General features: G+C 47.8%; 2 protein-coding genes across 3 annotated transcripts in view; both read right to left on the reverse strand.

The window, feature by feature from the left end:
- MATN2 (matrilin 2) overlaps window positions 1–5,507 on the reverse strand; it is a 155,753-nt gene extending 150,246 nt beyond the window's left edge. Inside the window, exon 1 of the mRNA XM_082674458.1 lies at window positions 5,341–5,507. The gene's annotated coding sequence lies outside the window, so the exon portion shown is untranslated. The remainder of the gene's footprint in view (window positions 1–5,340) is intronic.
- A 10,677-nt stretch (window positions 5,508–16,184) lies between these two features.
- Window positions 16,185–24,387, reverse strand: part of LAPTM4B (lysosomal protein transmembrane 4 beta) — a 62,414-nt gene continuing 54,211 nt past the window's right edge. The window contains exons 7-8 of one of the 2 annotated variants that reach the window (XM_082674774.1): window positions 19,385–19,459; window positions 16,185–16,661 (exon numbers count right to left, since the gene is read on the reverse strand). In XM_082674774.1, the coding sequence (XP_082530900.1) occupies window positions 16,584–16,661; window positions 19,385–19,459 (153 nt within the window). In that variant the 3' untranslated portion in view covers window positions 16,185–16,583. The remainder of the gene's footprint in view (window positions 16,662–19,384; window positions 19,460–24,387) is intronic. The other variant, XM_082674775.1, reaches the window with a different exon arrangement.

Here is a 24,387-nt window from a genome sequence, read left to right on the forward strand (position 1 = left end):
TTGATTAAAATTTTACTTAACAAGTGAAGTGTGCAGTACTACTCCTGCCACCCTTGCTCTCTGATCATGCCATGGACAAAGGGATTCAGGGAGAGATGTGAGCTGCAGCAGAGATTTTAGAGAGAGGCTAATGGGTGTTCTCTCTTGAGAGGGCTATTGTGCACATTCTGGAAGAGGTGTTAATAAGAATGAGGGTGCACAGCTGGTCCTGACCTGGAACTCCTTCTCAAGCCCTGGGGTGGGCAAAATAATGTCCCTCCAAAGATGTCCATGTCCTAATCCCCAGAATCTGTGGATATGTTACGTTACACAGCAAAGGGGAATTACAGTTGCTAATCAGCTGACTTTAAAAATAGGGAGATACCCTACATCAACTATACTTCAATTAAAAAATAGCAAAAAATAGTGAGAGCATCCTGAATTACCCAGGTGAGCCCAACGCAATCACCAGGGTCCTTAAAAACAGAAGAGTGAGGCAGCATGAGAAGGACTCAGCCTGACATTGCTGGCTTTGAAGATGGAAGGAGGCGACAAGCCAAGCAATGAGGGAAGATTCTAGAAGCTGAAAAAGACAAGGAAATGGATTCTCCCCTAAAGCCTCCAGAAGGAACAATTCACCCAGTAAGAACCATTTCAGACTTTTGACTTCCAGAAACATAAGATAATAAACTTTTTAAAAACTGAAGTATAGTTTACAATGTTGTGTTAGTTTCAAGTGCATAGCAAAGTGATTCAGTTATACATATATATATTATATATAATATATATACTTTCTTTCAGATTCTTTTCCATTATAGGTTATTATGAAATATCGAGTATAGTTCCCTGTGCTACACAGTAGGTCCTTGTTGTCTACCTATTTTATATTTAGTAGTGTGTATATGTTAACCCCAAACTCCTAATTTATCTCTCCCCCCTCACCCACTATCCCCTTTGGCAACCATAAGTTTATTTTCTGTCTGTGAGTCTATTTCTGTTTTGTAAATCAGTTCATTTGTATCATTTTTTGAGATTCCACATGTAAGTGATATTATACGATATTTGTCTTTCTCTGTCTGACTTAATATGATAATGTCTAGGTCTATCCATGATGCTGAAAATGGCATTATGTCATTCTTTTTTATAGCTAGGTAATATTCCATTGTACATATATACCACATCTTCTTTATCCATTCATCTGTGGATAGATGTATAGGTTGCTTCCAATAAACTTGTTTTATGTCACTAAGTTTGTGGTAACTTATTACAGCAGCAGTGGGAAACTAATGCACACACTGTCTGGAAATTTCAGAGAGGTGGTAATTTTATTAGAGGAGATCTTGGGGATGGGGGCATTCTTTGTATTTCAATGGAAATGGAGAAGGAGAAGGAGCTAGAAAAAATCAGCAAACACTGTTGATGGGGAAAAGGAGACCATTCTGAGGGGCTAGTGTTAAAAGCTGAGGGTTTGTCAAAGAAAGGGAGAAATTGTGAAAGTAGCAACTTCAGAACTGAGTTTGAAGCAACGCAGGGCTCACAAAAGATTTGACCTATAGCCTTGACCTCTGTGGTCTTGAGCTTCTCATCTTTAAGACAAGTGAAAACAAACTCACCTAACTGGGAAGGTGCAAGGATAAGCCCTCAACAGAAGTGAGATAAAATCCTTTGATTGGGATTTCCTTGGTGGTCCAGTGGTAAAGAATCCGCCTTCCAATGCAAGAGGACGCAGGTTCGATCCCTGGTCAGGGAACTAAGATCCCACATGCCGCGGGGCAACTAAGCCCGCGTGCCACAACTACTGAGCTCGCATGCCACAACTACAGAGCCCACTTGCCTCAACTACAGAGCCCACGCACCCTGGAGCCTGCGTGCCACCACTAGAGAGAGAAAACCCACATGCCACAACTAGAGAGAAGCCTGCACCCACAAGGAAAGATCCCGCATGCCTCAACGAAGATCCCACGTGCCGCAACTAAGACCCGACGCAGCCAAAAATAAAGAAATAAATAATAAATAAATCTTTAAAAAAAATCCTTTGCTTTACATCATTTTCTCTAATAATAACTGTTTATTAGGCAGCATAATGCCCCCAAAGATGTCTATGACATAATCATCCCGGAATCTGTGAATATGTTACCTTTGTGGAAAAAGGGACTTTGCAGATGTGATTAAGCTAAGGATATTGAGAAGGAGAAATTAGCCTGGATCATTCAAGTGGGCCCAACGTAATCACAAGGGTCTTTATAAAAGAGAGAGGAAGGGGGGAGAAGGGGGAAGGGAGAGAAGAACTGGAAGCTGCTATGCTTTGAAGATGGAAAATACCAGGAGACAAGAAACATAGGCACCTTTCAGAAGCCAGAAAAGGCGAGGGAACAGCTTTCCCCCTAGAGCCTCCAGAAGGAACATAGCTTGTCGACACCTTGATGTTAGCCCGGTGAGACCTATTTCAGACTTCTGACCTCCAGAACTGAGGGACAATAAGTTTGTGTTGCTTTAAGCACTAAGTTTGCAGTCATTTGTTACAGCAGCAATAAGAAACTAATACAATAACCTAAAATAGCAGTGGGGTATTCCAATGGGGATGGAGCCACGGTCTCCAACAGTAAAGTTTTCCCTGACAATAAATACTCTAAAAAGAACTTTCGAAAAATGTTAGCTAGCCCACCTGCTCAGCCACTGACTTTATATACAGACAGTTCGGTAAAAATCTTATTTTCAATCAACTCACTCCAAGCACTGGCAGATTAATTCACATTAATTATCTCATTTAACCCTTATAACAACACTATGACATAGATCGTATCATCCCCATTTGATGGATGATATAACTGAGGCTCAGATAATAATAAGTATAGGTAATAAATATTGAGCACTTACTCTGAGCTAGGCATTATACTAAGCACTTCATGTGTGTTAACTAATTTAATTCTCCCAACAATTCTATTTCCATTTACAGATGAGAAAACTGAGGCAGGGAGTCTAAGTAACGTTCCAAAATCCTTGCAGGTAATGAGTGGCAGGGCTGAGACTGGAACCCAGGTCCCTCAGGTGCCAAGATCAGGGTCGTACTCCCACAACCTCTCATCACTGTCAGCATCATTACCACCAATTACTGATAACAGCCGAGGCCTCTGGGATAGAGCCCAGCCCTGCCTTTCTCTCTGAGTCCCTTTCAGGGTCCTACCAGGTAAGGCAGTGGTGGCTGTCTAACGAGCCACCTGGCAGGGTTCAAAGACGACCTCACGGCTAGAGCTCCAAGTGGCAACTGGTCCCTTGGAAGGGCCTCCCTGGCACTGTTTATTAGCAGCAGCAATGACAGCCTCCACTCTCTCCTTGGCACTTCGGCCTCCCTCTTCCTCTGACCCTCCTGACTTATCCCCACCTGTACATTACACAGGGGTGCCCTCCTGAGCCTCCCTAAAGACAGGGAGTCCCAGGAAAGGGCTCTCTTAAACACACATGCTAAAAACCAGAGGGGAGCCAGTCCCGTCCCAGGGATAGCATTCGAGGCTCTGGCTCACTTGGCTGGCCTTAAACGCAGCTGCTCACCCCTGAGTCCCAGCATGTCCCTTCTCACCTCCCACCCAGCCTCACACCCAACACCCTGCAGGCCAGCGTTTACACTGGCACTCCCTCTTCGCCCCAGGCAGAGCTGATTCTAGGAAAACGGTGGGATTTCTCTGCAGAACCTTCAGTGATCCTCTTATTCCTCATCTACCTTTCAAGGAGCAATCTTCTATTTCCTTTGCTTTAAATCTTGGACCTCATTTCAACTACCTCTTGCTAAACAGAGATATATGGTGATGCCGGTAAGAGCTTAGAGCATGACAGCCATCTGAGGGTGTCTGAGAAGTGGACTCTGGTACGGCACCTCCAGCCAGTGAGCTCAGGCCTCAGTGCCTCCAGCTTGCCAGGGCCTGGACTCCTGAGCCCGGAATTTGTAGGAAAGAGAAGCCTGGCAACACAGAGGTCTGACTGAATTCTACTGGCAGGACTAAAAGTTTGGGCAGATAGGAAAACAGAAGGTGAAGACCCAACAGATATCTACCTCTATTCTCAACAGGGGGTTCTAAGGGACCAAGCTTCAGGGGCTGAGAGGAAACTTTCCAGACCATAAACCCATCTTGGAACAGCAATATGGTTTTCTGAGGCTGGGAGAAACAGGCAGGGAGAACCGTGTAGGATGCACTCCTGAATGGAAAACTCCAGTTAAATACATGTAGATCACCTGCCACCCTCACGTACCCACAGAGGGCCCACCTTCCTGATTTGGAGAGGAAGTGACTGCTTGTAGGAACGCCTTGCTTTTCTGGAGAGACAGGTGATGGAACTAATCACCAATCTTAAAATGCCTGGAACTGTTCTAACGACTTGAATTCAATCCTCACAACCCTGTAGGTATTATCAACCCCATTGGACAGATGAAGAAAGTGAGGCATAGAGCAGTTGGGTAACCCCGAAGTTGCCAACCTGTAAGCTTCACTCACAGCCGGGGTCTGAACCTAAGCAAGCGAACCCCAGAGTCTCTGGTCTTGACCATACCCCTCCCCCACCCCTCCCCCACCCCCGCAGCGGGAAACCAATTAAATGCACTTGGTGCAAATGCAGCCCATTTATGACGATTTGGGACTTGGTCAACTGGGTTTGTTCCGGGCGGGAGTATGTGTTCCCGAGGAGCTACCTTCCTGTGCACCTTCCTGTGCGTCCAGTCCAGGAGACGTTAACGAGAGAGGGTCCCCATTTTTCTGTCCTCTCTCCAAACTGCCCTCGGGGTTTCTAGCAACTACCACAAAACGCCCTCCCCTTTCTTTCCTTTCCCCGCAATGTAGGGAAGCTGGAGCTTTAGCTGTCCTAGAGAACCAAGAACCAAATGCAGACGACACGGGCATTAAAATAACAGCCGACAGAGGCGGGGAGTCGGAATCGATCCGCTGGCCAGCTGGACAGCAATCACGCCGCATCCCCGCTCAACAAGTCTCCCTTTCCTGGGGTCGGTGGAGGCCAGGTCTGGGCGGCCCCGCGGCGGGGCACAGCGCCCCCACGGGGCGCTGCGGGGTGGCTGCCACGCGCTGCGCCGGGCTCAGGGAGCTCGCGGAGCTCGCCCGGCCAGGGCGGCCCAACTGGCCCCGGCCGGGGGGTCCCGCAGCGCCGCCCTCCCTCTCGCCCTCTACCCCGAGGGGTCGGGAGCCAGGGGCCCAGGGCGGGAGGGGGCGTCCGACGGGAGGGGCCGCACGGGCCGGGGCGCGGGCCTTTGGGCGCGCCCGCGTGCGTGGGTGCCCAAGCTCTGTCTGTCCGTCTGTCTGTCTGCGCCTCGGGGCTGCGGGGCCAGGCAGGGCCCCGGGGAGAGCGCGCCCCGCTCACCTGCAGCCACCGCCGGCGCCTGGGAAGCGAGACAGGGGCGCAGACTCCCGGGTCTTCGTCGCTGGCCTCCTCGCCGCTCCGAGAGCCACGGCTCTCCTCGGGAATCGCTCGTGGGAGCCGAGGAAGAAGCCCGAGGTGCTGCCGCTGTCTCCTCTTTCGCCGCTTCATCCGAGTCCCATCCCAGAGCGCTCCGCTCGCTCGCTGGCTGCCTGGGCGGCTCTGGGCCAGCGCCGGCAGGCGGCGGGGGAGGCGGCGCCGCGGAGGGTGGGGAGAGGGCCGGCGGGAGGAGGGGTGTACTGTTTGGGGATGGGGCAGGAGCGGAGAGGGATAGGCCGCGAGGACCGCCCCACCCTGCAGGCAGCCCCGGGAGCTGGGCACCCTGGCCGCACGCCCTGCCTGCTGCCACCTCGCTCTGCGCGGTCCGTCCCCAAGCCCAGGCGGGGATCGGACCCCGGGGGTCTGGAGCCGCACGCAGGCTCAGAAAAACAAGGAGCTTTGGGCTCTTGGCGGAGGGGAGTGGGGTGGGGAGCGGAGGAGAGCATCTCCTGGAGGGAGAAAGGCATGACGGGGGTCCTGTTTCCTGAACTGGGGGTCATGATCTACAGGAGGAGACCATCGATGACGGTGATGAAGAAGAAAGTGTTGAGAATTGGGCTAACTGGTGACAAGTGCCAGGAACTGTCTTGGCAGTACCCAGAACACCGGTGCCAGTTCATATTAACAGAGCGCCCACTGGCCAGAAACCAGGCCCCTGGGTGGGGACGGGACTAAGGATGCCAGGACGGAAAGGAAACAAGGTTCCTACCCTGAAGGAGCAGAGAAAGTCTAGTCCAGGCAAGACTTTTGAAATTATGGGCAAAGATGTTTGCAATTTTGTGAAGCGGGGGGACGTGCCCTGAGAGGTCCCCAAGGGAACTTTGGAGGGATGCGAAAGCCAGGATTGGTCAGTGGCAGGGAAAGGGCTGGGGAATGCCACTCTACCAGCTCTCCCTGCTCCTGGGCAGCTGGGGGTGAGTGGGGTCGTTACAACAGGCTAGGACATCTCCTAATAATTGCTCCAGAATTCTAACCCCAAACCATTAACCCAACCACTCAGTTCAGGTTTTAACAAGCTGTGGGGTAGAGGCCGCAGAACTAGCAAGTTTCAAAACGTCTGGTGCCAAAATCTGATCATTTAAGTCCTCTTGGCTGCCTTTACTCTGAACCGTCGTCACTCCTATTTGATGATAGAGTTGGTTTCTGGAATATGAGTAAAAACCTTGTACAAAATCAATTTTTCAGGAAAGCTCCAGGTGGGTAATTAAAATCCTAGCCATAAGGCAAGGGGGCAACATACTCAAGCCATCGGGCAACTCAGTGGTATCCTAATGCCGAGAAAGAATCTTGGATTCATGTTCCCTCACGCTGCACCTTAGGCCCACTGGGCACTCTTGGCCGCCTGCACTGATCAGAAATAGTTTCTTTGTATGTCTTTGGGAGGAGGTAGGTGGAAGTCAGAAAGTAGAGGAAAGTCTTCAGGAAATGTTTGGTCTCTGAAGTCCTGGATCCCACCAATGAAAATCCTTCCTGAGTCTGGGCCAGTGAAAATCCCCTAGGAGCTGGGGAAGTGAAGTTACAGTTTATGGAAACTTACAGTTTAAATGTGTTGCCTTATTTCAAGACACCAGTATGATCCGATAATTTAACCAGGAAAACAATAGTAATTCCGAAATCCTTACAAATTTTAGTGAATTGTAATGTAGCAGTAACAGATTTCAGTGATTCTGGTGTATGCCGAGTAAGATGGATGTTTCTCCCCAGGGAGTTCTATCAGAAGTCTTCAGAAGAGGAAATTTCTGTACAAAGCATGCCTGCAGCCACGTCAAATAGGTCAGTGAGTTGTTCACCTCGTGGAATGACCTTCAGGTCTGCTGGAAAAAAAAAAAAAAAAAAAAGCAGCAGCAAAAGCGATTTCAGGATCCAGAAATATCAAGTAAGGAAAAACAATGGCTTAGTTTCCCAGTTACCTTTAGGGTGAATGCAAGTTGATAATAATAAAGGCTGCTGGGGAAAGCCCAAATTTGCCTTTTCTGCCAGAGGCCCTGCTACTGGCTTAATGTAGAGAACCTTATTCAGAAAAAGTATGATTTCTTGTTCTCAGGTGGGCACTCATACAAGCAGACAAGAACAAGGGTGTGTAGTATCTCAGAACTCATGAGTTAGAATCCATAACTGTTTAAATTACTTACACCTTGGTAGCTATACTGGGTTCAGCTCACTTCTCTGTCTCTGCAGGGGGTCTACTGTGGAACAGAAGGAGGCTGCGGCGGGGGTGGGGGGTGGGCGGGGAGGGGGGGGGCAGTCATTTGACCCAGGCCTCACATTCATGAATAGCCTCAAATATAGACTTTGGCCCTAAGCATTCATTTGTTCCTTGTAAATATTAGAACTTTTTGTTTTGCTTTGTGTTGCACATTAGAATCCTTCCTAGAGGGCAGATTAAAATGAGACTCTATCAAAGAGAAGAGGACCACAATATAAGAAAAACAAAGAGCAGACAGGTTGGCTCACAGAACTCATAGCCTAAAATAACTTTTTTTGGTTTTGTTTTTTTTGCGGTACACGGGCCTCTCACTGTCGTGGCCTCTCCCGTTGCGGAGCGCAGGCTCAGCGGCCATGGCTCACGGGCCCAGCCACTCCACGGCATGTGGGATCTTCCCGGACCGGGGCACGAACCCATGTCTCCTGCATTGGCAGGCGGACTCTCAACCACTGCGCCACCAGGGAAGCCCTAGAAACACCCATTTTATTGACAAGATAGGGCCACAACGGGCAGCTCCACGGAACACAAATGAGGAAGAAGCTAAAATTGCAATGTCACCTCACTCGCACTGTGTTTCTCTAGGTGACTGATGATGTTTGAGTCACATGTAAACTCTGGGAGCCCGTCCCTGTCCCACTCAAGCAGAAGGGCAGGATGTCTCACCTGGGAGAGGAGCTGTCATTCCTTTGGGGCACCTGCCAGTTGGTCAGAACAGGAGATAAGGTAGAGAGGGGGGCCTCCAGCCTTGCGTAAGGAACCCTCTGACATGGGGCAGTGCCTTCTTCCAGATGCCCCATCAATGTGGACAGCTAGTTCCGTGTCAGAGGTCCCCCTGAGGACAGGCTAGCTGACGGCACCATCATCCCAAGTGAAATGATTTCTAAATGAACCTATGACCCCACCTTGGAAAGAGGATTCAAATGTTTTTATGTTACCTTAACTTGTTTACACATCTTCCTTATGCCGTGCTGGGGAAGAGACTGAGCTGCTGTGGCCTTAAACCTGGAGGTTAGAGTGGTTTTTGTGGAATCAGGCGGATGAGGCTACTTATCAAGTATGAGATGATAGGCTGGAGTGGGGAGCCTTAAAACCTGGGCAAGATTGAATGGAATCTGACTCGTTTTCTTGGATATTGACAAGGCTGAAACACTGCCCGTCTCCCTGGAGACTAGTTTCCACTTTGGAAGTGGAGGATGGACCTGCTATGTGTGGAAGCATCACTCAGCAACGCAGACTGCTGCTTCTTGCCTCCTGAAGCCCAGGAATTGGCAAAGAGCCATCTGCTATTAGAAGCCAGTAGCCTCATTCCTGTGACACTCAGCTATCTGCCTTCTCGCCACGCCATTACTGAGTCTCTGTCTGCATCGGTGGCCTGGTGTTAAATCAGACTGCAAGATACTTGGGCAATGAGTATGTGTATCTGTCCTATAAAATCTTCCAGCATTCTGGCAAAGCTCAATAAACTCAAGAATAACAAAAATATCAGAAGAAAGAACGTGGCTTTTCCACGTTCTCTCTTGCTGAAGAAAATAACTGGAACATGGTTATTACCGGGATCCAACAGAAGGGGAAATGCTACAGATGGTCCAGTGGAAAGAATAAGGAATGAGGCAGTGAACTGCTGAGAGCCACAATAAATCATAAGACGGAGAAAAGTAAGATGTAATGCAATGAAGTGAACAATGTTTTGTTGGTAGGGCACTCTCTGAAAAGAAGCAATGGAAATGTCTTGACTCATTTAAAACAAGAATTGACAAAGCAATTCCCAAGTATAGAAAGTGCCAGAACATTACTGGCTATATGTACACTAGCTCTGAACAAAAACATGTAGAAAAGAAGATGCAATAACCGAAGTGTGAAAGAGCTGAGAGTTTCTTTTAGCTAGAGCAAGTTTTAAGACAGCTCAGCATCCCTGGCCAGGCCTAATGAGAGGGTGCAGACCCTCAGTGCTTCACCGTTAGCTCCAGACTACCATGGAGCTGAGAAGTCTAGGGGGAGAAGGGGGAGTGACTATTTATGGGTGTGGAGTTTCTTTGGGGGTTAATGGAAATGTTCTAAAACTGATAGTGGTGATGGTTGCATGACAGCGAATAATATTAAGAACCGTTAAATCATACAATTCTATGGCATGTGGATTACATCTTAATACGTTTTGGTTTATGAGAAGAGGGCGGGTTTTAGTTCCGAGTCCTCACGCAAACACGTTTAGTCTCTTTTTGAATCAGGATGCTTCTCTTCCATGTTTGCACACCGTGCTTGAAACACTCTCCTTCCTGGAACCAGGTCTCTCACACATGGGCGGGGGGGCGGGGGGGCTTCTTGCCACACTCCTCAGCACCTTTTCTGGAGTTCACACTCCTCCTCTGATAATTACTTTCCACTGCAGGACTTACCTGCTGGTGGGGACTTCTGGACTAGTGTCTGTGGTTCCCACCACAGAGAAATGCGCAAGGCTTTACTGTTGCTTGAGATACTCTTGTAAAGGCTGCAAGACAAACATGCTTTATCACATACAGCCTTTCAGGGGTTCTATTTAAATCTGAAGTGCCCAGGAAGTTGAAGAACACATCAGCTGTACTGGCTCATGGGCTTGGTCGCTCCGTGGCATGTGGGATCTTCCCGGACCAGGGATCGAACCCACGTCCCCTGCCTTGGCAGGCGGATTCCTAACCACTGCGCCACCAGTGAAGTCCTGGTCACTGATTGTTTTAACAATACATTGATCTACTAGGAAAGGGAAAAGAGAAAGTTCAAGGGAGAGGCACATCTAGCAATTTAATTTTTCATTCAGAGCCCTACTGAATTAGGCTCACATAAAAGGCACTTGATCACAAGAATAGAGCTAAGAATGTCATTTCCTTTTGATTGCAAATTGTGGCAGAGCATCAGCTAGCCCCTCGTCTTAGCTGTCCTTTAATTTTCCTTCAGAGATCAATCCTTCTATTACCGTGTTGCTGAGTTTTGCCTATCACCTTTACAACTTCTGGAAGTCAAGGCGCCCCCGCCCCACAGTAGACACGCTCGTAGGGTCTATGGAGGAGAGACCTCCCTTTGTTCCCTTGCACAGTCTACAGGAAAGAGATTTTTGTTTTTCTCCAGTGGTCTCTTCTGGGAGAAGGGGTCTCTGTGGAGCTTGAGCCCCACTGAGTTGTTAAGAATTAGTCACAATAACCGTGGGTGGGGTTACAGGTGGTTTTAATTCCTCTCATGCTTATTTTATTCCTATTCTAGTAACTATTTTTGAGTTCGTTCTATGTGCCAAACAAGTGCCAGGTGCTGGGGAAGGAACAGACACAGCTTCTGTCTGAGTTTCTTATCTATTGGGAGATTACAGAAGAGAGAAGCCACAGGAACCAGAGTGTAAAATGAGCCTTGATTGGTATGCTATGGTATGCTCTGCTATGGGACAACATAAAATGAATCTCTTCCAAACTAGTGGGTCATAGAAGGCTTCCAGAAGGAAGTGACTTTCAAGATGAGACCCAAAGGATGTTACTGGCTTTATTTTCTATTTTTTCTTGCAATACATTACTTATGTCCTTTTTTATTTTTATCTTTTAAATTTATTTATTTATTTATTTTTTGCGGTACGCGGGCCTCTCACTGCTGTGGCCTCTCCCGTTGCGGAGCACAGGCTCCGGACGCGCAGGCTCAGCGGCCATGGCTCACGGGCCCAGCCGCTCCGCGGCACGTGGGATCTTCCCAGACCAGGGCACGAACCCGTGTCCCCTGCATCGGCAGGCGGACTCCCAACCACTGTGCCACCAGGGAAGCCCTAAATTTATTATTTTTTTTGGCTGCGCCACGCAGCTTGCAGGATCTTAGTTCCCTGACCAGGGATTGAACCTGGGCCACTGCAGTGAAAGTGCTGAGTACTAACCACTGGAATTCCTGGGAATTCCCTTATGTAATTTTTTAAAAACCCACAAATTTATAATGTTTCCTGATGCCCGAGTCAGACCTGGATTCACTACTAAGACGTTTAAGGAAGTTGGCTCTCAGGGACACAGATGATTTAGTGCCTTAACCTCACAGGGTGGGAGAAAGCCTACAGCCACATGGGAGAGGGCTGCTCTAGTCTGCCTCTACTTGAGAGGCGTGAAAACAGACACCGTGAGATAGGCCTTCTGGGGCGGGGACAATGAAGGGAGTTGGGTCTCACGGCCCCAACTATTCCTCCAAGGTAATGCAGACACATTACATCACTGTTCTACTCCCTTATGATGCTTGAAAACTTACTGTACATATTCTTCTTAAAGATAAAGCAGTGCAGTTTAAAATGGTGCCTAATTTCCTCAGAAGAGAACTGCTCACTTAAAACAATTAACCACTCTAAGAGGCCCACCTCAGTTGATTTTTCTTCCTACCTGAATAAATTCTTTTTTAAAAAAATTTTTATTGGAGTGTATTGTGTTAGTTTCTACTGTACAGCAAAGTGAATCAGCAATACGTGTACATATATCCCCTCTTTTTTGGATTTCCTTCCCATTTAGGTCACCACAGCTGAATAAATTCTTTATGATAAGAATTAAAAGCTGATATTCACAGAACACCATTCAGCCTAATTAAACAGAAAATTGACAGCTCTACTTGTAATACAAACCTCAAGTAAAAAAAATCCACCCTAGGGGCTTCCCTGGTGGTGCAGTGGTTGAGAGTCCGCCTGCCTATGCAGGGAACACGAGTTCGTGCCCCGGTCCGGGAAGATCGTACATGCCGCGGAGCGGCTGGGCCCGTGAGCCATGGCCGCTGAGCCTGCGCGTCCGGAGCCTGTGCTCCGCAACGGGAGAGGCCACAACAGTGAGAGGCCCGCGTACCGCAAAAAAAAAAAAAGACCTAACGTTGAAAGAACTGAAGGAAGATCTTGCAAAACTACAATAGTGAAATAAAGATACATTTGTTTAGCTAAAATGAATACTGGGGGAAAAGTGACATCACACGAAGGCCACCACACAAGACAGTGTCCTTTGTGCTGTGTGCATTGCACAGAGAGCAGACCCAATGTTCCTTCATTTCCCCAGAGCTGGAGTTTCCTTAGGTGGAGAGGCCACAGATGGGAGCCTCATCAGCTCTTCAAAAGGTCTAGGTTGGATGCCCCAAATTCAGGGTCCCAGGAATCCAGGAGCTGTTGTTGCATATGGCTTTTCATAGGGGGAGCTGATAGGCCACAGCACTGAGCTGTGACTAGCAGAAAATCTGACGGCACATTCCCTCCTAGGCTTTCCTGAGAAACTGGCTCAGTCCCTTGATGCTGGCTAATTACGCCCAATCTACCCGGGTCACACAGTTCCTCTCCAAACTCTTTTTATTGCAACAATATACCCTGGACATCTTGACACACACCAAGGAATATATATATTTGCTGAGTTGAAGAGGTTCCCATCTTAACAAGTTTACTTAAAACTTGTTTTGTTTGTACTGCCAATGGCTTTTTAAAAAGTATGTGTAAAGTTTTAGATGGGATAAAATAAATAAAACCTTAGTCCATTGTGCCGTTTTGAGCCAAACTCTTCATTCTGAAGCAGCAGCTGTTTTGCCAACTAGGGTCATATTGATGGGTGTAGAGAGCTGAGAGTTTTGCTTTGAGGTAACTTCTTCTGGGTTGGCCAGGTGACAGTTTCTCTCTTCTGCTGTCTCCACACACCAGTCAGCGGTAGGAATGCGTGGGCTTCTGGGCAGAAGGTCGCAGATGTGGCTGGCTTCCATACACCAGAGTCATCTGGCAGAAAACCTGGCCAGCGTGCAAAAACACTTTAAGTGAATTCCATGGGTGTGGAGACATCCTTGCAATGCCTCCTTTTTCCTTCCCTTTTAGGACATACATGCGAGCTGGCCAAAACTCATTCTACACAGCAGCAGGCACTACTTCTGGTATTGAAATGGCTCAATTTAGCAGGCAGTCCTTTGGCATGAGTTACATCTGCCCTCTCCCCTCCAGAACATAGGAGTCTGCCTATGTGACCAGAAGCAGTGTTACTTAGTAACATTTAGGTCCATTTCCAGACCGGCTGCAAAAGCTGACGTATCTTTTCTTTTTAAATGGAAACAGTGTTTTTATAGTCTCATCGGTTTTCCTCTATCACAAAAGCTCCATTTGCACAGCAGGATTTTTTCTCCAATGGTGACCATTTCAAATACAATATATCCCCTCTATGGAGAAAACTTTAATGGTTACAGTCTCTAAAGGTGGTCTATTGAGAACATTACTGAGAAGTACTGTTGCTTAAGGAACTGAGGGTGGAAAGACAAATGCAATGAGGTGTGGTTCAGTTTAGCAATCAAACTAAACAAACGTTTGTTTGGGGCCAGAAGAGAGTTAAAAAACAAAAATGGGGGGAGAAAGGGAGGGGAAAGTGTCAGGCAACCTGTGGGACAACAGGATAGGGTGGGGCAGGGACAAGGACAGACGCTGGGGAGATGCGGCACATGTGTTTATGTAGCAAGAAGGTGCAGGAAGGGGAGTGACTAGTCTGTTGGCCTGAAAACTTCCATGTGTTGTGCCATTCTGGAAACCTGACTGGCCTGTGCAACGGAAGCTTGGTTTCTAGGGTGGCCAGACCCCATTAAGCCGAAAGATGTGTTTTCCTCTTCTCTCTGTCCAGCAAACAGACTTCAAACCCTCCCACGGGGCTGCTTATCAGTGGGCCCACTTGCACACCTGGTGGTGCTGGACTGAATGTCCATGACCTTAAAATAGGGTTCTGGGGGGTCGAGATGAAAACCCTGAGGAACCCTCAGTCAAGTGACCAGAAAGTATACAGGCACGAGAGCAATTGAGGTAATTGACTGTTTTGTTTCTCTGTAGACAACAAAATAGAAGAAAGGAGCAGGATATTAAAGTGGGCTTTAAAACACATTTAAAAGAGAGGTATGTATCTGGATTGGCGATGACAAGGACACAGCGAATTGCTGAGTGTGCTCTGGGGGGTCATTTTAATCCAAGCATCACAACCTCTCCATAGTGCAGACAGGAAGACAATTGCTTACCGTGTAGAGGTAAGTACGGGGGCAGCTTTGGAGCTCCGCCTGGGTTGGTATGTCAGGAAAGCCCAGCAGCATCGTGACATCCTGGTGTATGTGGTGCTACTGAGTGTCACGTGAACAAGAGCCTCGCCGAGGACCCTACGCAGTCTCCAAACCAGCACTCTTCTCCACCTGACCATGTGCCATTTTTCATATTGTAAAAAAAGTATTAGGCAAAGCACTGGAAAATCATGGGGAGTAACATGCAAATAACTGTGATTTCCTAGGTGCCTTCCACAGGGATCAGTGAAACTACCTGACAGGCTTTCCCCAAACCTAACAACCCTTCATGTGTTAATCTTCTGGGTATAAAACTTCAAGGAACAGAATTTCCGAGGTCGAGTTTACAAAGACTACTAATGAGATACACCAAAAGAAATGACGGAGGCTGATTCTCAGGGATAAGAGTCATCCCCCTTGCCTCTTATTTTATTCTACATTTCCAAATTATCTGAAATACCCGTTCAGGAACAAGCCAAAGCCACTCTTATTTTAATCTCCCTTGGAACACAGTACAATCTGAACAGCGTATTAAAGCTGCACTGTGGACAGAAAGCAATCCTATCCGAAGCAGCCGAGCTGGCAGAGCTTCGGCAGAGGCGGGGTCAGGAATGCTGGAAGCCCGTGTCTGCTCCTCTCCATTTCTCTTGGCCTAAGATGCTCTGATTTTACCAGCACTGAAATATTAAAAAAAAAAAAAACATATGTGTGAGACAAGCCATAAAACCTCCTCCTTAGGCCTCTTGCCCCACTTGGGCAAGAAGGGTTCCCAGGCACAATCACCAGAATCAAAAGGTGGTTTTCTTGGATGTGGGCAAATCTCATTTTAATTGCAAATGGCTTCATTTACAGCACATTCAATAATGAACAAACAGGAGAGCTGTGACTTTTGAACATGTGAATATATAAAAGTCTCTTGAAATTCAGGTAGTCAAGATAAGGGCATTTCACAAGGAAGCACCCCTGCCACCTCCCGTCTTTCCGAAGACCGTTTTATACTTATTTTAAAAGATGACAAGGCGTATTCAGAAGTTCAAAGTAGTAGGATGTGCCTTGCAGGGAGAGAAGAAAACCTTTTTTCAGATTGTTGGGTAAATACTATCAGCAATTCCACTTGACAAAGGCTGATGGAGGTCCTCCCTGAGTCAGGCTAGGACAGAACACTAAGTGAAAGGGGGCTCTGAGCGGGGCTGGGAAGGAAACTGCGAGAAAGGGAGAACCTGATACCACACAGTACCAACCAGTTCCCCTCTAACACTCCACGCCGTGACCCCAGAGGTGGGTGCACAAGAGCAGCCTCCAGGGTGGTGACTGACTGTCCTCGCTGCCGGGAATTGACAAACGGTCTCAATTTAGCCCGTCGACAAAATCCTTGACCGGCGAACCCAAACTGTCACTGAATTTAAATCATAAAGGATCTAAGGAAATTCTTGTTTTATTTATGTGTATATTTGGACTCCTTACACGATTCCTCTTCTCCTAAGGGCTTGTTCTATACACTGCAATGGTCTAAGAGAAGCACTGTATAATTCTGATTTTATTTTACGCTTTCAAAAGAGAAAGGAGGGAACGGAGAGAACAGTGTCACAAATTCTTCAACTCTGGGGCTCAGCACGTACAACAGACTCCTCGGACAGAAGGTTCATCCGGATTGTTGGCTAGTTTCAATGCCGAGGAAAGCCTAGGGGAGCCCACCGCACTCGCACAGAAAGAATTCTACAGTTACTCTATCACAGTGCTCTAGCTAAGCATATGTTTCAAACTACAGAGAGTCTCAACTTAACATCTAAAATTTTAAATTGTAGCATTTCAGCAACAGATAAGCTCAGAGAGCTCGTCTCAGAAGTAAAATTGAAGAACTATTGCTCTGATGTATGGAAGTCAAGCTGTCACTCTCAGCTACGCCCCACTTCCAGGCTTAGGCAGACACGTATGGTGGCGGCGGCTCCTTGGCGGCGCCATTCACAGTGGCATCATCGTACGGGGGTAAGAGCACCTGGGAAGAAGAAAAGACAGGGTTAGTGTTTAAAGGTACACACACATTCCCCTGAGCTTTAATTTTTTTTTTTTTTCTTTGCGGTACACGGGCCTATCACTGTTGTGGCCTCTCCCGTTGCGGAGCACAGGCTCCGGACGCGCAGGCTCAGCGGCCATGGCTCACGGGCCCAGCCGCTCCGCGGCATGTGGGATCCTCCCGGACCGGGGCACGAACCCATGTCCCCTGCATCGGCAGGCGGACTCTCAACCACTGCGCCACCAGGGAAGTCCCCTGAGCTTTAATTTTAATTGTACTTTTCCCATAACCTGTACCAATATCAATTTTCCAGCAAGTGGCTAGACTTTGATGAGAGACTTTTTGAATCCTTAAAGAAGCAGAGGGAAGAGACTTTTGGACCTTTCTGAGTTTTCCAAACTGTGTCCACTTGTACCTGGATGTCACAGTGCCTGGCGGGTCCAAAGGGCTGTGCCTCTAGGACAAGGAAGGAGGCGGTGGTGGCTCTGAAGAGGAAAAAAGGCTGCAGGGTGATGTGTATGTGTGTACACTCAAATAGGGCAGGCGCCTGATTGACCAAGGGGCCCCTCATGGTGATGCCTGAGCACTGGACTGGGAAACACAAGGGCTTTGGTACCAACCTGGACTCAAAGCAGGGCTCAGCCACATCTGATCAGCAACACCATGGGTAGGTTGTTAGCTAACCTCAATATCTATGCCTGCACAATTGGGATAGCTGAGAATTAGAGGTCTATAATACCTAACATACTGTGTGATACACACCTGACATGGCAAATGTTATCTGTAAACGGCTAGAGAGGAACGAATAAGTATCAGCATTAAGTAGATTAATAACGTTTCTGTTCACATTTCAAGTATAAAAACAATTGCATGTAATTGTTTATGAACCGTCAACCTAAAAAAACGTTGGCTGACTTTGGCTTCCTTCCTCCAAAACAGAGAGAATATCAACTTGATATGATTAGCCTTTATTCAGTCAACTAACATTTATTATACACCTACTATGTGACAATTCCTGCCCTTAGGAAATCAGAGATGAGATGAGTTAAAACCTTACTCAGCTCGGGCTTCCCTGGTGGCGCAGTGGTTAAGAATCCACCTGCCAGTGCAAGGGACACGGGTTTGAGCCCTGGTCCGGGAAGATCCCACATGCCGTGGAGCAGCTAAGCCTGCGAGCCACAACTACTGAGCCTGTGCTCTAGAGCCCGCATGCCTAGAGCCTGTGCTCCACAACAAGAGAAGCCACTGCAATGAGAAGCCTGCGCACCACAACGAAGAGTAGCCCCCGATCACCGCAATTAGAGAAAGCCCACGCACAGCAATGAAGACCCAACGCAGCCAAAAATAAAATAAATTAAATAAATAAATTAAAAAACAAAACAAAACCAAAAAAACACCCAGCTCAAGGGCTTTGTGGAAGGAGAAAGAATATTAACAAATGTAATAGAAAACAAAACCACATTTTGTTACTTTTTCTATTATGGACATTACTTAAAGTGGTAAATGGTTATCAATTTCATGACTTTTCATTTACTTATCCCTTTTGGGAGGACACTAAAATTCTCTTTTCAAGTTTCTGTTTTAAGTTTTTGTCCTACACTACTCCCCCCATACACACACACACACACCCTCTCTAACTCAACACAGTTCACTACTTAGTTTTCTCTTCTTCCAGTCTTACAGCTCCTGTCGGGCTGAAGCCCTGTCTTACTTAACCCCAGGATCGGGCCCAGGGCCTATTTACTAGCTGGAACTCAGAAGATGTCAGTCACATAAATGAGTGAGGTATCATTTAGGCTGGCCCTTGGAGACTGGACGGTTGGTGCTGGGGCAGGGGTGGAGCCCGGCATTCTAGGCAGGGGGCATCTGCATGGTTAGGGTCCAATCAGGAGACAGAAACCACCCAGTGGTTTGAACAGAGAAAGTTTAAAAAAGGATTATTAACAGGGGATTGGAGGTATGGAGAACTAACTAAGGGGGAAAAAAGAGATATCAGTGCTGAGCGAGGGTACTCAAGAAAGGAACAAACATGGAAAGGGTTCGCCTCCCTAAGGCTGGGAATCAGACACTGTTGGCTCAACCCACTGGATGGTAGAAACGTTTCAGCCCAAGCTAGTGAACCACCTGCTGAGACACGGCTGCAGAGGTGCTGTTCACGGGGAGAGGGAGGTACCACTTGCCCTGGCAACTGCCTGAGATGGAGGTGCGCTGGGAAGGCCGTCAGGAAGAGGGAGTGCCGGTGCCGCTGCCCTGGGGGCCGCGGCCAGCAAGATCCGGATGCTGTACTGCACACACAGACCGGGGAAGAAAACACTGTCCTCCTCTAGAGCACTCTGCCCACAAGGCCAGGTGGAGAGGTGGCTGGCAAAGGGGAGACTGTCACAAGGCCAGCTCCCAGTAGGCCGACCTGCGAACGTGGGACCTGCACAGCAGGAAGCGGGTAACTGGCTCAGCAAGACACGAGGACGCCAACGGGCCTGAGAATAGCTCCCCAAAGTGGCAGTGATGCTGCCCCCGTGTCCCGAGTCCTTCTTATCAGGCGTTACCCAATCAGAGTCAGGGCCAATGTTCGGCTGCTGGTGGTGCTAGAATGGAAGGAGCATCCAGGGCACGTTCAGTATAGGACGCCAGTCCAAGACCACGTTCTGTGCGTGCTCCCCACAGAACGAAACCATATGCTCTGCACCCAACAGGTCAGCACCTACCGAGGACGCAGAGGGCGCTGGGTCGTGCCCACACACACCGGAACACACCTCGCTGTCTGCTGAGGAACTCACACCCTGGAGAGGGCAGAGATGGGCGCAATGGTTAAGACTGAGCGTGATCAACTTGTGGGGGTAGATAAGATGTGAAAGCACAGACAGGGACAACTGATTTAGGCCGGAGGGCAGGGACGGTCCTCAGGAGGACACATTGAATCAGGCAGAGAGGAAAGAGGACAGCACTGCAGGTGGGGAGGCAGGAGCACAGGCAAAAGGAGGGAAGCTGGAGGGAGAGCTCTTTCTGGGAACCGAGGGGTTGTGATGTGAATGCTTCGGGGAGAACGTGGTGTAGAAGAGGCGGGAAAGACAGGCAAAGGCCAGGACATGGAGAGGGCCTTGAGTCCACCTTAAGGCGCTTTTCCAGTCTTTGGCAGCAGTGTCTCCACTAGGAAGCCTACAAGTCCCAGCTCGAGCTGAGGAACAAAGCCACAGCCCTGGCCTCTGCGTCTGCATATCTGACTCAAGGACTGAGCCTCCAGCACCCATGTGTGCGCACGTTAGAAACGGTAACTCATAACCAGCAGAAAGAGCTGTGATCAGCAAGAGAAACATTCGATTGTGCATGACTGAGTGTCAGCATTATGCTCCCCAACCTCCCTGAACAATTAGCTGATTCCTATCTGTCATTATCCTTGGAGAAGTGACCCTAAAGCACAGTGGAGCTACTTAAAAGGGAGGGAAATCAGCCATCACATCCAATTTATTTTTTTCCCTGAGCAAAACGTAACACTCAAATTCTCCAAAATGTTCACAGACGATTAAACACAAAATTTTCTTTAAGAAGAAGAAAAAAGTCCTGCACATTTGCCTTTTGCTCGTTAAAAACTTATTTTCACGGTAGGCTTGGCTATTTATTTTCAAACTTGTTTTAAAGTTTCATTTCGAATCAACATCCTAATGGCTTTTTCTCTCAAACATTCTATTGCCTTGGGCCCTTTAACCAAAGTCAAGATGCCTGGTGAAGACATTCTCCTTTCACTAAGATTCTGATACCCTCAGTCCTGTCTTCACCTCCCCATTACCACATACTAAATGCTGACCATAAAAATACTCTTCACAGAGCACTTCATGCTCCTTGAACTACTTTTATTATTTTTTAATTTAATTAATTAATTAATTTATTTTTGGCTGCGTTGGGTCTTCGTTGCTGCACATGGGCTTTCTCTAGTTGCGGCGAGCGGGGGCTACTCTTTGCTGTGGTACGCGGGCTTCTCATTGCGGTGGCTTCTCTTGTTGCAGAGCACAGGCTCTAGGTGCGTAGGTTTCAGTAGTTGTGGCATACGGGCTCAGCAGTTGTGGCTCATGGGCTCTAGAGTGCAGGCTCAGTAGTTCTGGTGCACGGGCTTAGCTGCTCCACAGCATATGGGATCTTCCCGGACCAGGACTCAAACCTGTGTCCCCTGCGTTGGCAGGCGGATTCTTAACCACTACACAACCAGGGAAGTTCTCTGAACTACTTTCAATGAAAAGTTCTCCAAACGGAATTGGTTTTAAATTCTGAAGTGACGGTGTCATCTTTTTTTATTATCTAAATGATGTTAATTTTTTTTTTTTTTTTTTTTGCGGTACGCGGGCCCCTCACTGCTGTGGCCTCCCCCATTGCGGAGCACAGGCTCCGGACGCGCAGGCTCAGCGGCCATGGCTCACAAGCCCAGCCGCTCCGCGGCATGTGGGATCCTCCCGGAACGGGGCACGAACCCGTGTCCCCTGCATCGGCACGCGGAGTCTCAACCACTGCGCCACCAGGGAAGCCCTAAATGATGTTAATTTTTAATGATGATTTCAAGGAAGGGTTGGTGAAGTCAGGATTGCCATACTGTTTGTATTACAGTCTGTTAATACTGACTAAAAACACTTGCTACTCTGTCCTTTTCTTCTAATATCAATGAAGTACTTGGAAATCAGAGAAAATAACTATAGGGTCAATTAAGATAGATGCCAATTAAGATGCCATACAAAACTGATTAAAACACAATGATTTTAGTCTTCCCTGGTGGTGCAGTGGTTGAGAGTCCTCCTGCCGATGCGGGGGGCACGGGTTCGTGCCCCGGTCCGAGGGGATCCCACATGCTGCGGAGTGGCTGGGCCCGTGAGCCATGGCCGCTGAGCCTGCGCGTCCGGAGCTTGTACTCCACAACGGGAGAGGCCACAACAGTGAGAGGCCCGCGTACCGAAAAAAATAAAAATAAAAAAAAAAAGTAAAACACAATGATTTTGACATTTTTAGAAGCTGGCATTTAGTTAAGCCCAGTTTTTTATTTTAAGAACTTTAATCATTCACAGTGAATGACCAGGACCTTCCCTGGTGGCACAGTGGTTAAGAAATCACCTGCCAATGCAGAGGACACGGTTTTGATCCCTGGTTCTGGAAGATCCCACATGCCACGAAGCAACTAAGCCTGTGTGCCACAGCTACTGAGTCTGCGCTCTAGAGCCCACGAGCCACAACTACTGAGCCCAAGCACCTAGAGCCCGTGCTCTGCAACAAAAGAAGCCACCGCAATGAGAAGCCCGTGCACCGCAATGAAGAGTAGCCCCTACTCGCCACAACTAGAGAAAGCCTGAGCACAGCAACGAAGACCCAACACAGCCAAAAAAATAAATAAATAAAATAAAACAATGAATGACCAAAAAATAATCTCTGAGGACTAAAATTATAGGTCATGTTCTCCTTCGCTGTCTGGTAAACAGCAGCTACTCAATGAGTCGATAAACACAAATGCGTTATATATCTCAGCCACGCACCACTTTACTTCAAGCAATATTCAGTACAACCAAAACTCTAATCGAAGTACAGACCCTTGGAGTTTGCCTTAATAGGATCTCAACCACAGAGCGACTGATGGTGGAACTCTCTTCCACACAGATGGAAAATCCCTCTTGTCAATGACCCCAGAAGGGCATCTGTTCGTTAGGAAGATTAGCATCCATCTATATATAGTATCTCTTAGGAGCTCTTATGCTAGGTGACATGTGCTGGTGGGAGAGCAGCTCAGCATTCATTTCAATTCAATTCAACAAATATTCGAGGGAAACTTCATTCCCAGATATATCAACATACAGAACAGTTGGAGGGACAAATAAATTAACATCAAAGGCTGCAAAATGTAATACCCTGGAATAGAAGTGATTCCAACTGGCCACAAATCTGCAAGCCATTAAAATTTGGAAAACTAATTCCATCAAATAGTAGGAAATAATAAAACGCTCAAGAGGAAAGAACTACTTATTGGGAAAAATAAGAAATGTTTGGATACTATGGTTAGAGTTTTACTGTAATATCAGAGTTAAGGCACTAAAGGCTTATTTGGAATTGTACAGTTTGCTAGGACTACATTACATATAAGGCACACAAATGTCTTCAGACATTCACAAAATTACGTGCCAGATTTTACGGGTGTGCATTTATTTTCCAGGGGAGGGTGTTCAGAGCTCTCATTAGATTCTCAAAGAGCCATCCAGAGATTCTGGGGTCCAGGACTGGGGGGTGGGGGGGAGGGCAGTACAGGGCACAAGGTAAATTGCACCAGAAGTCTGTCCGCTGGCCCCGCATCCTAATAAGGGTGAGGTAAGTTAAAATGAAATCAAGGCCCAGGATGACAGCTGTGTGGCACCTCATCCACCTTGGAGCAGGAGAAGCTCCAGCAAACGAGGACTGACCGGTTATCTCACAGAGTCAAACATTTGGAAAACATTGATAGGTAATTGACAGACCTGGGAGATCAGGGTGAGGTAAAAGGTCAAACACTTGGCCGCTGAAAAAACAAGGCAAATGTCTGCTCGAGGAAAACAAAAATGGTACAAGAAAGGGAATGTACATGACAGAGCTGTGCACGGAACAACAGTCACATAATCAAGGTAAACATTAACTGGTGATGTAAACAAAAAATCTGATGTGACTGTATTAGGTGGATGAAGGCAGCGGAGAATATGGGGAGGAGAGTAAAAGTTCAATTCTATTCAACACCGGGAAGTCAAAAGGTATCTCAAATTGATCATCAAAAAATTAGTAACACAGACATATTATTTTAAAATATGTAGGTAGGGCTTCCCTGGTGGCGCAGTGGTTGAGAGTCCGCCTGCCGATACAGGGGACACGGGTTCGTGCCCCAGTCCGGGAAGATCCCACATGCCGCGGAGCGGCTGGGCCCGTGAGCCATGGCCACTGGGCCTGTGCGTCCGGAGCCTGTGCTCCGCGGCAGGAGAGGCCACAACAGTGAGAGGCCCCCGTACCGCAAAAAAAAGAAAAAATAAATAAAATAAAATATGTAGGTAATGGAGGTAAATACAAGAAACAAGTAAGAGTTGACAGTGTTTACAGCTGGGGTGAAAAGTGGAGGATAGTCACGAGAATGGCAGAGGACCACTGAGAAATAAATCTTGGGAATTCCCTGGCAGTTCAGCGGTTAGGACTCAGCGCTTGCACTGCTGAGGGCCCGGGTTCAATCCCTGGTCAGAGAACTAAGATCCTGCAAGGTGCGAGGAAAAAAAAGAGGGAGAAAAATAAATCTTTCACTGGCATGATTTTTAGCTATGTACATGTAATGCTGTGTTAAAAATAAAAGTGATATTTTAAAAATAAAAGAATAATCATGGCAGTCTTGAAGGAAAGAAGTCAGTCATCAAGGGGCAACTTTCAACCTGAGGGCGGTGGGCAGGCTCATAGCTACCTCATTCCTCTTGCTTCTTGGCTGGTGGGTGACATGTGTGTTCGCTGTGAGCCCCTGCAGGGGTCTGGAAAATGCTCCTAACTTGCCCAAGATGCCCCTCTCTACGCCGGGAGGGGTGGTGGGGGCTGGACTCGTGCAGTTGAGACGCTAACAAAGCAGCCAGGGAGCGCCTCGCAGATGGAGGTCCCTGCCTAGGAGGTGAAACGTGTTTTCACGGAGCAGCTGGTCAGGACCTGGCCCCTTGCCTGCTTGAGACTCTCCTCCAGACCTGTGAGA

The sequence above is a fragment of the Grampus griseus genome (genome assembly GCF_964374135.1).
Source record: "Grampus griseus genome assembly, chromosome: 17".
Classification (NCBI taxonomy): Eukaryota; Metazoa; Chordata; class Mammalia; order Artiodactyla; family Delphinidae; genus Grampus; species Grampus griseus.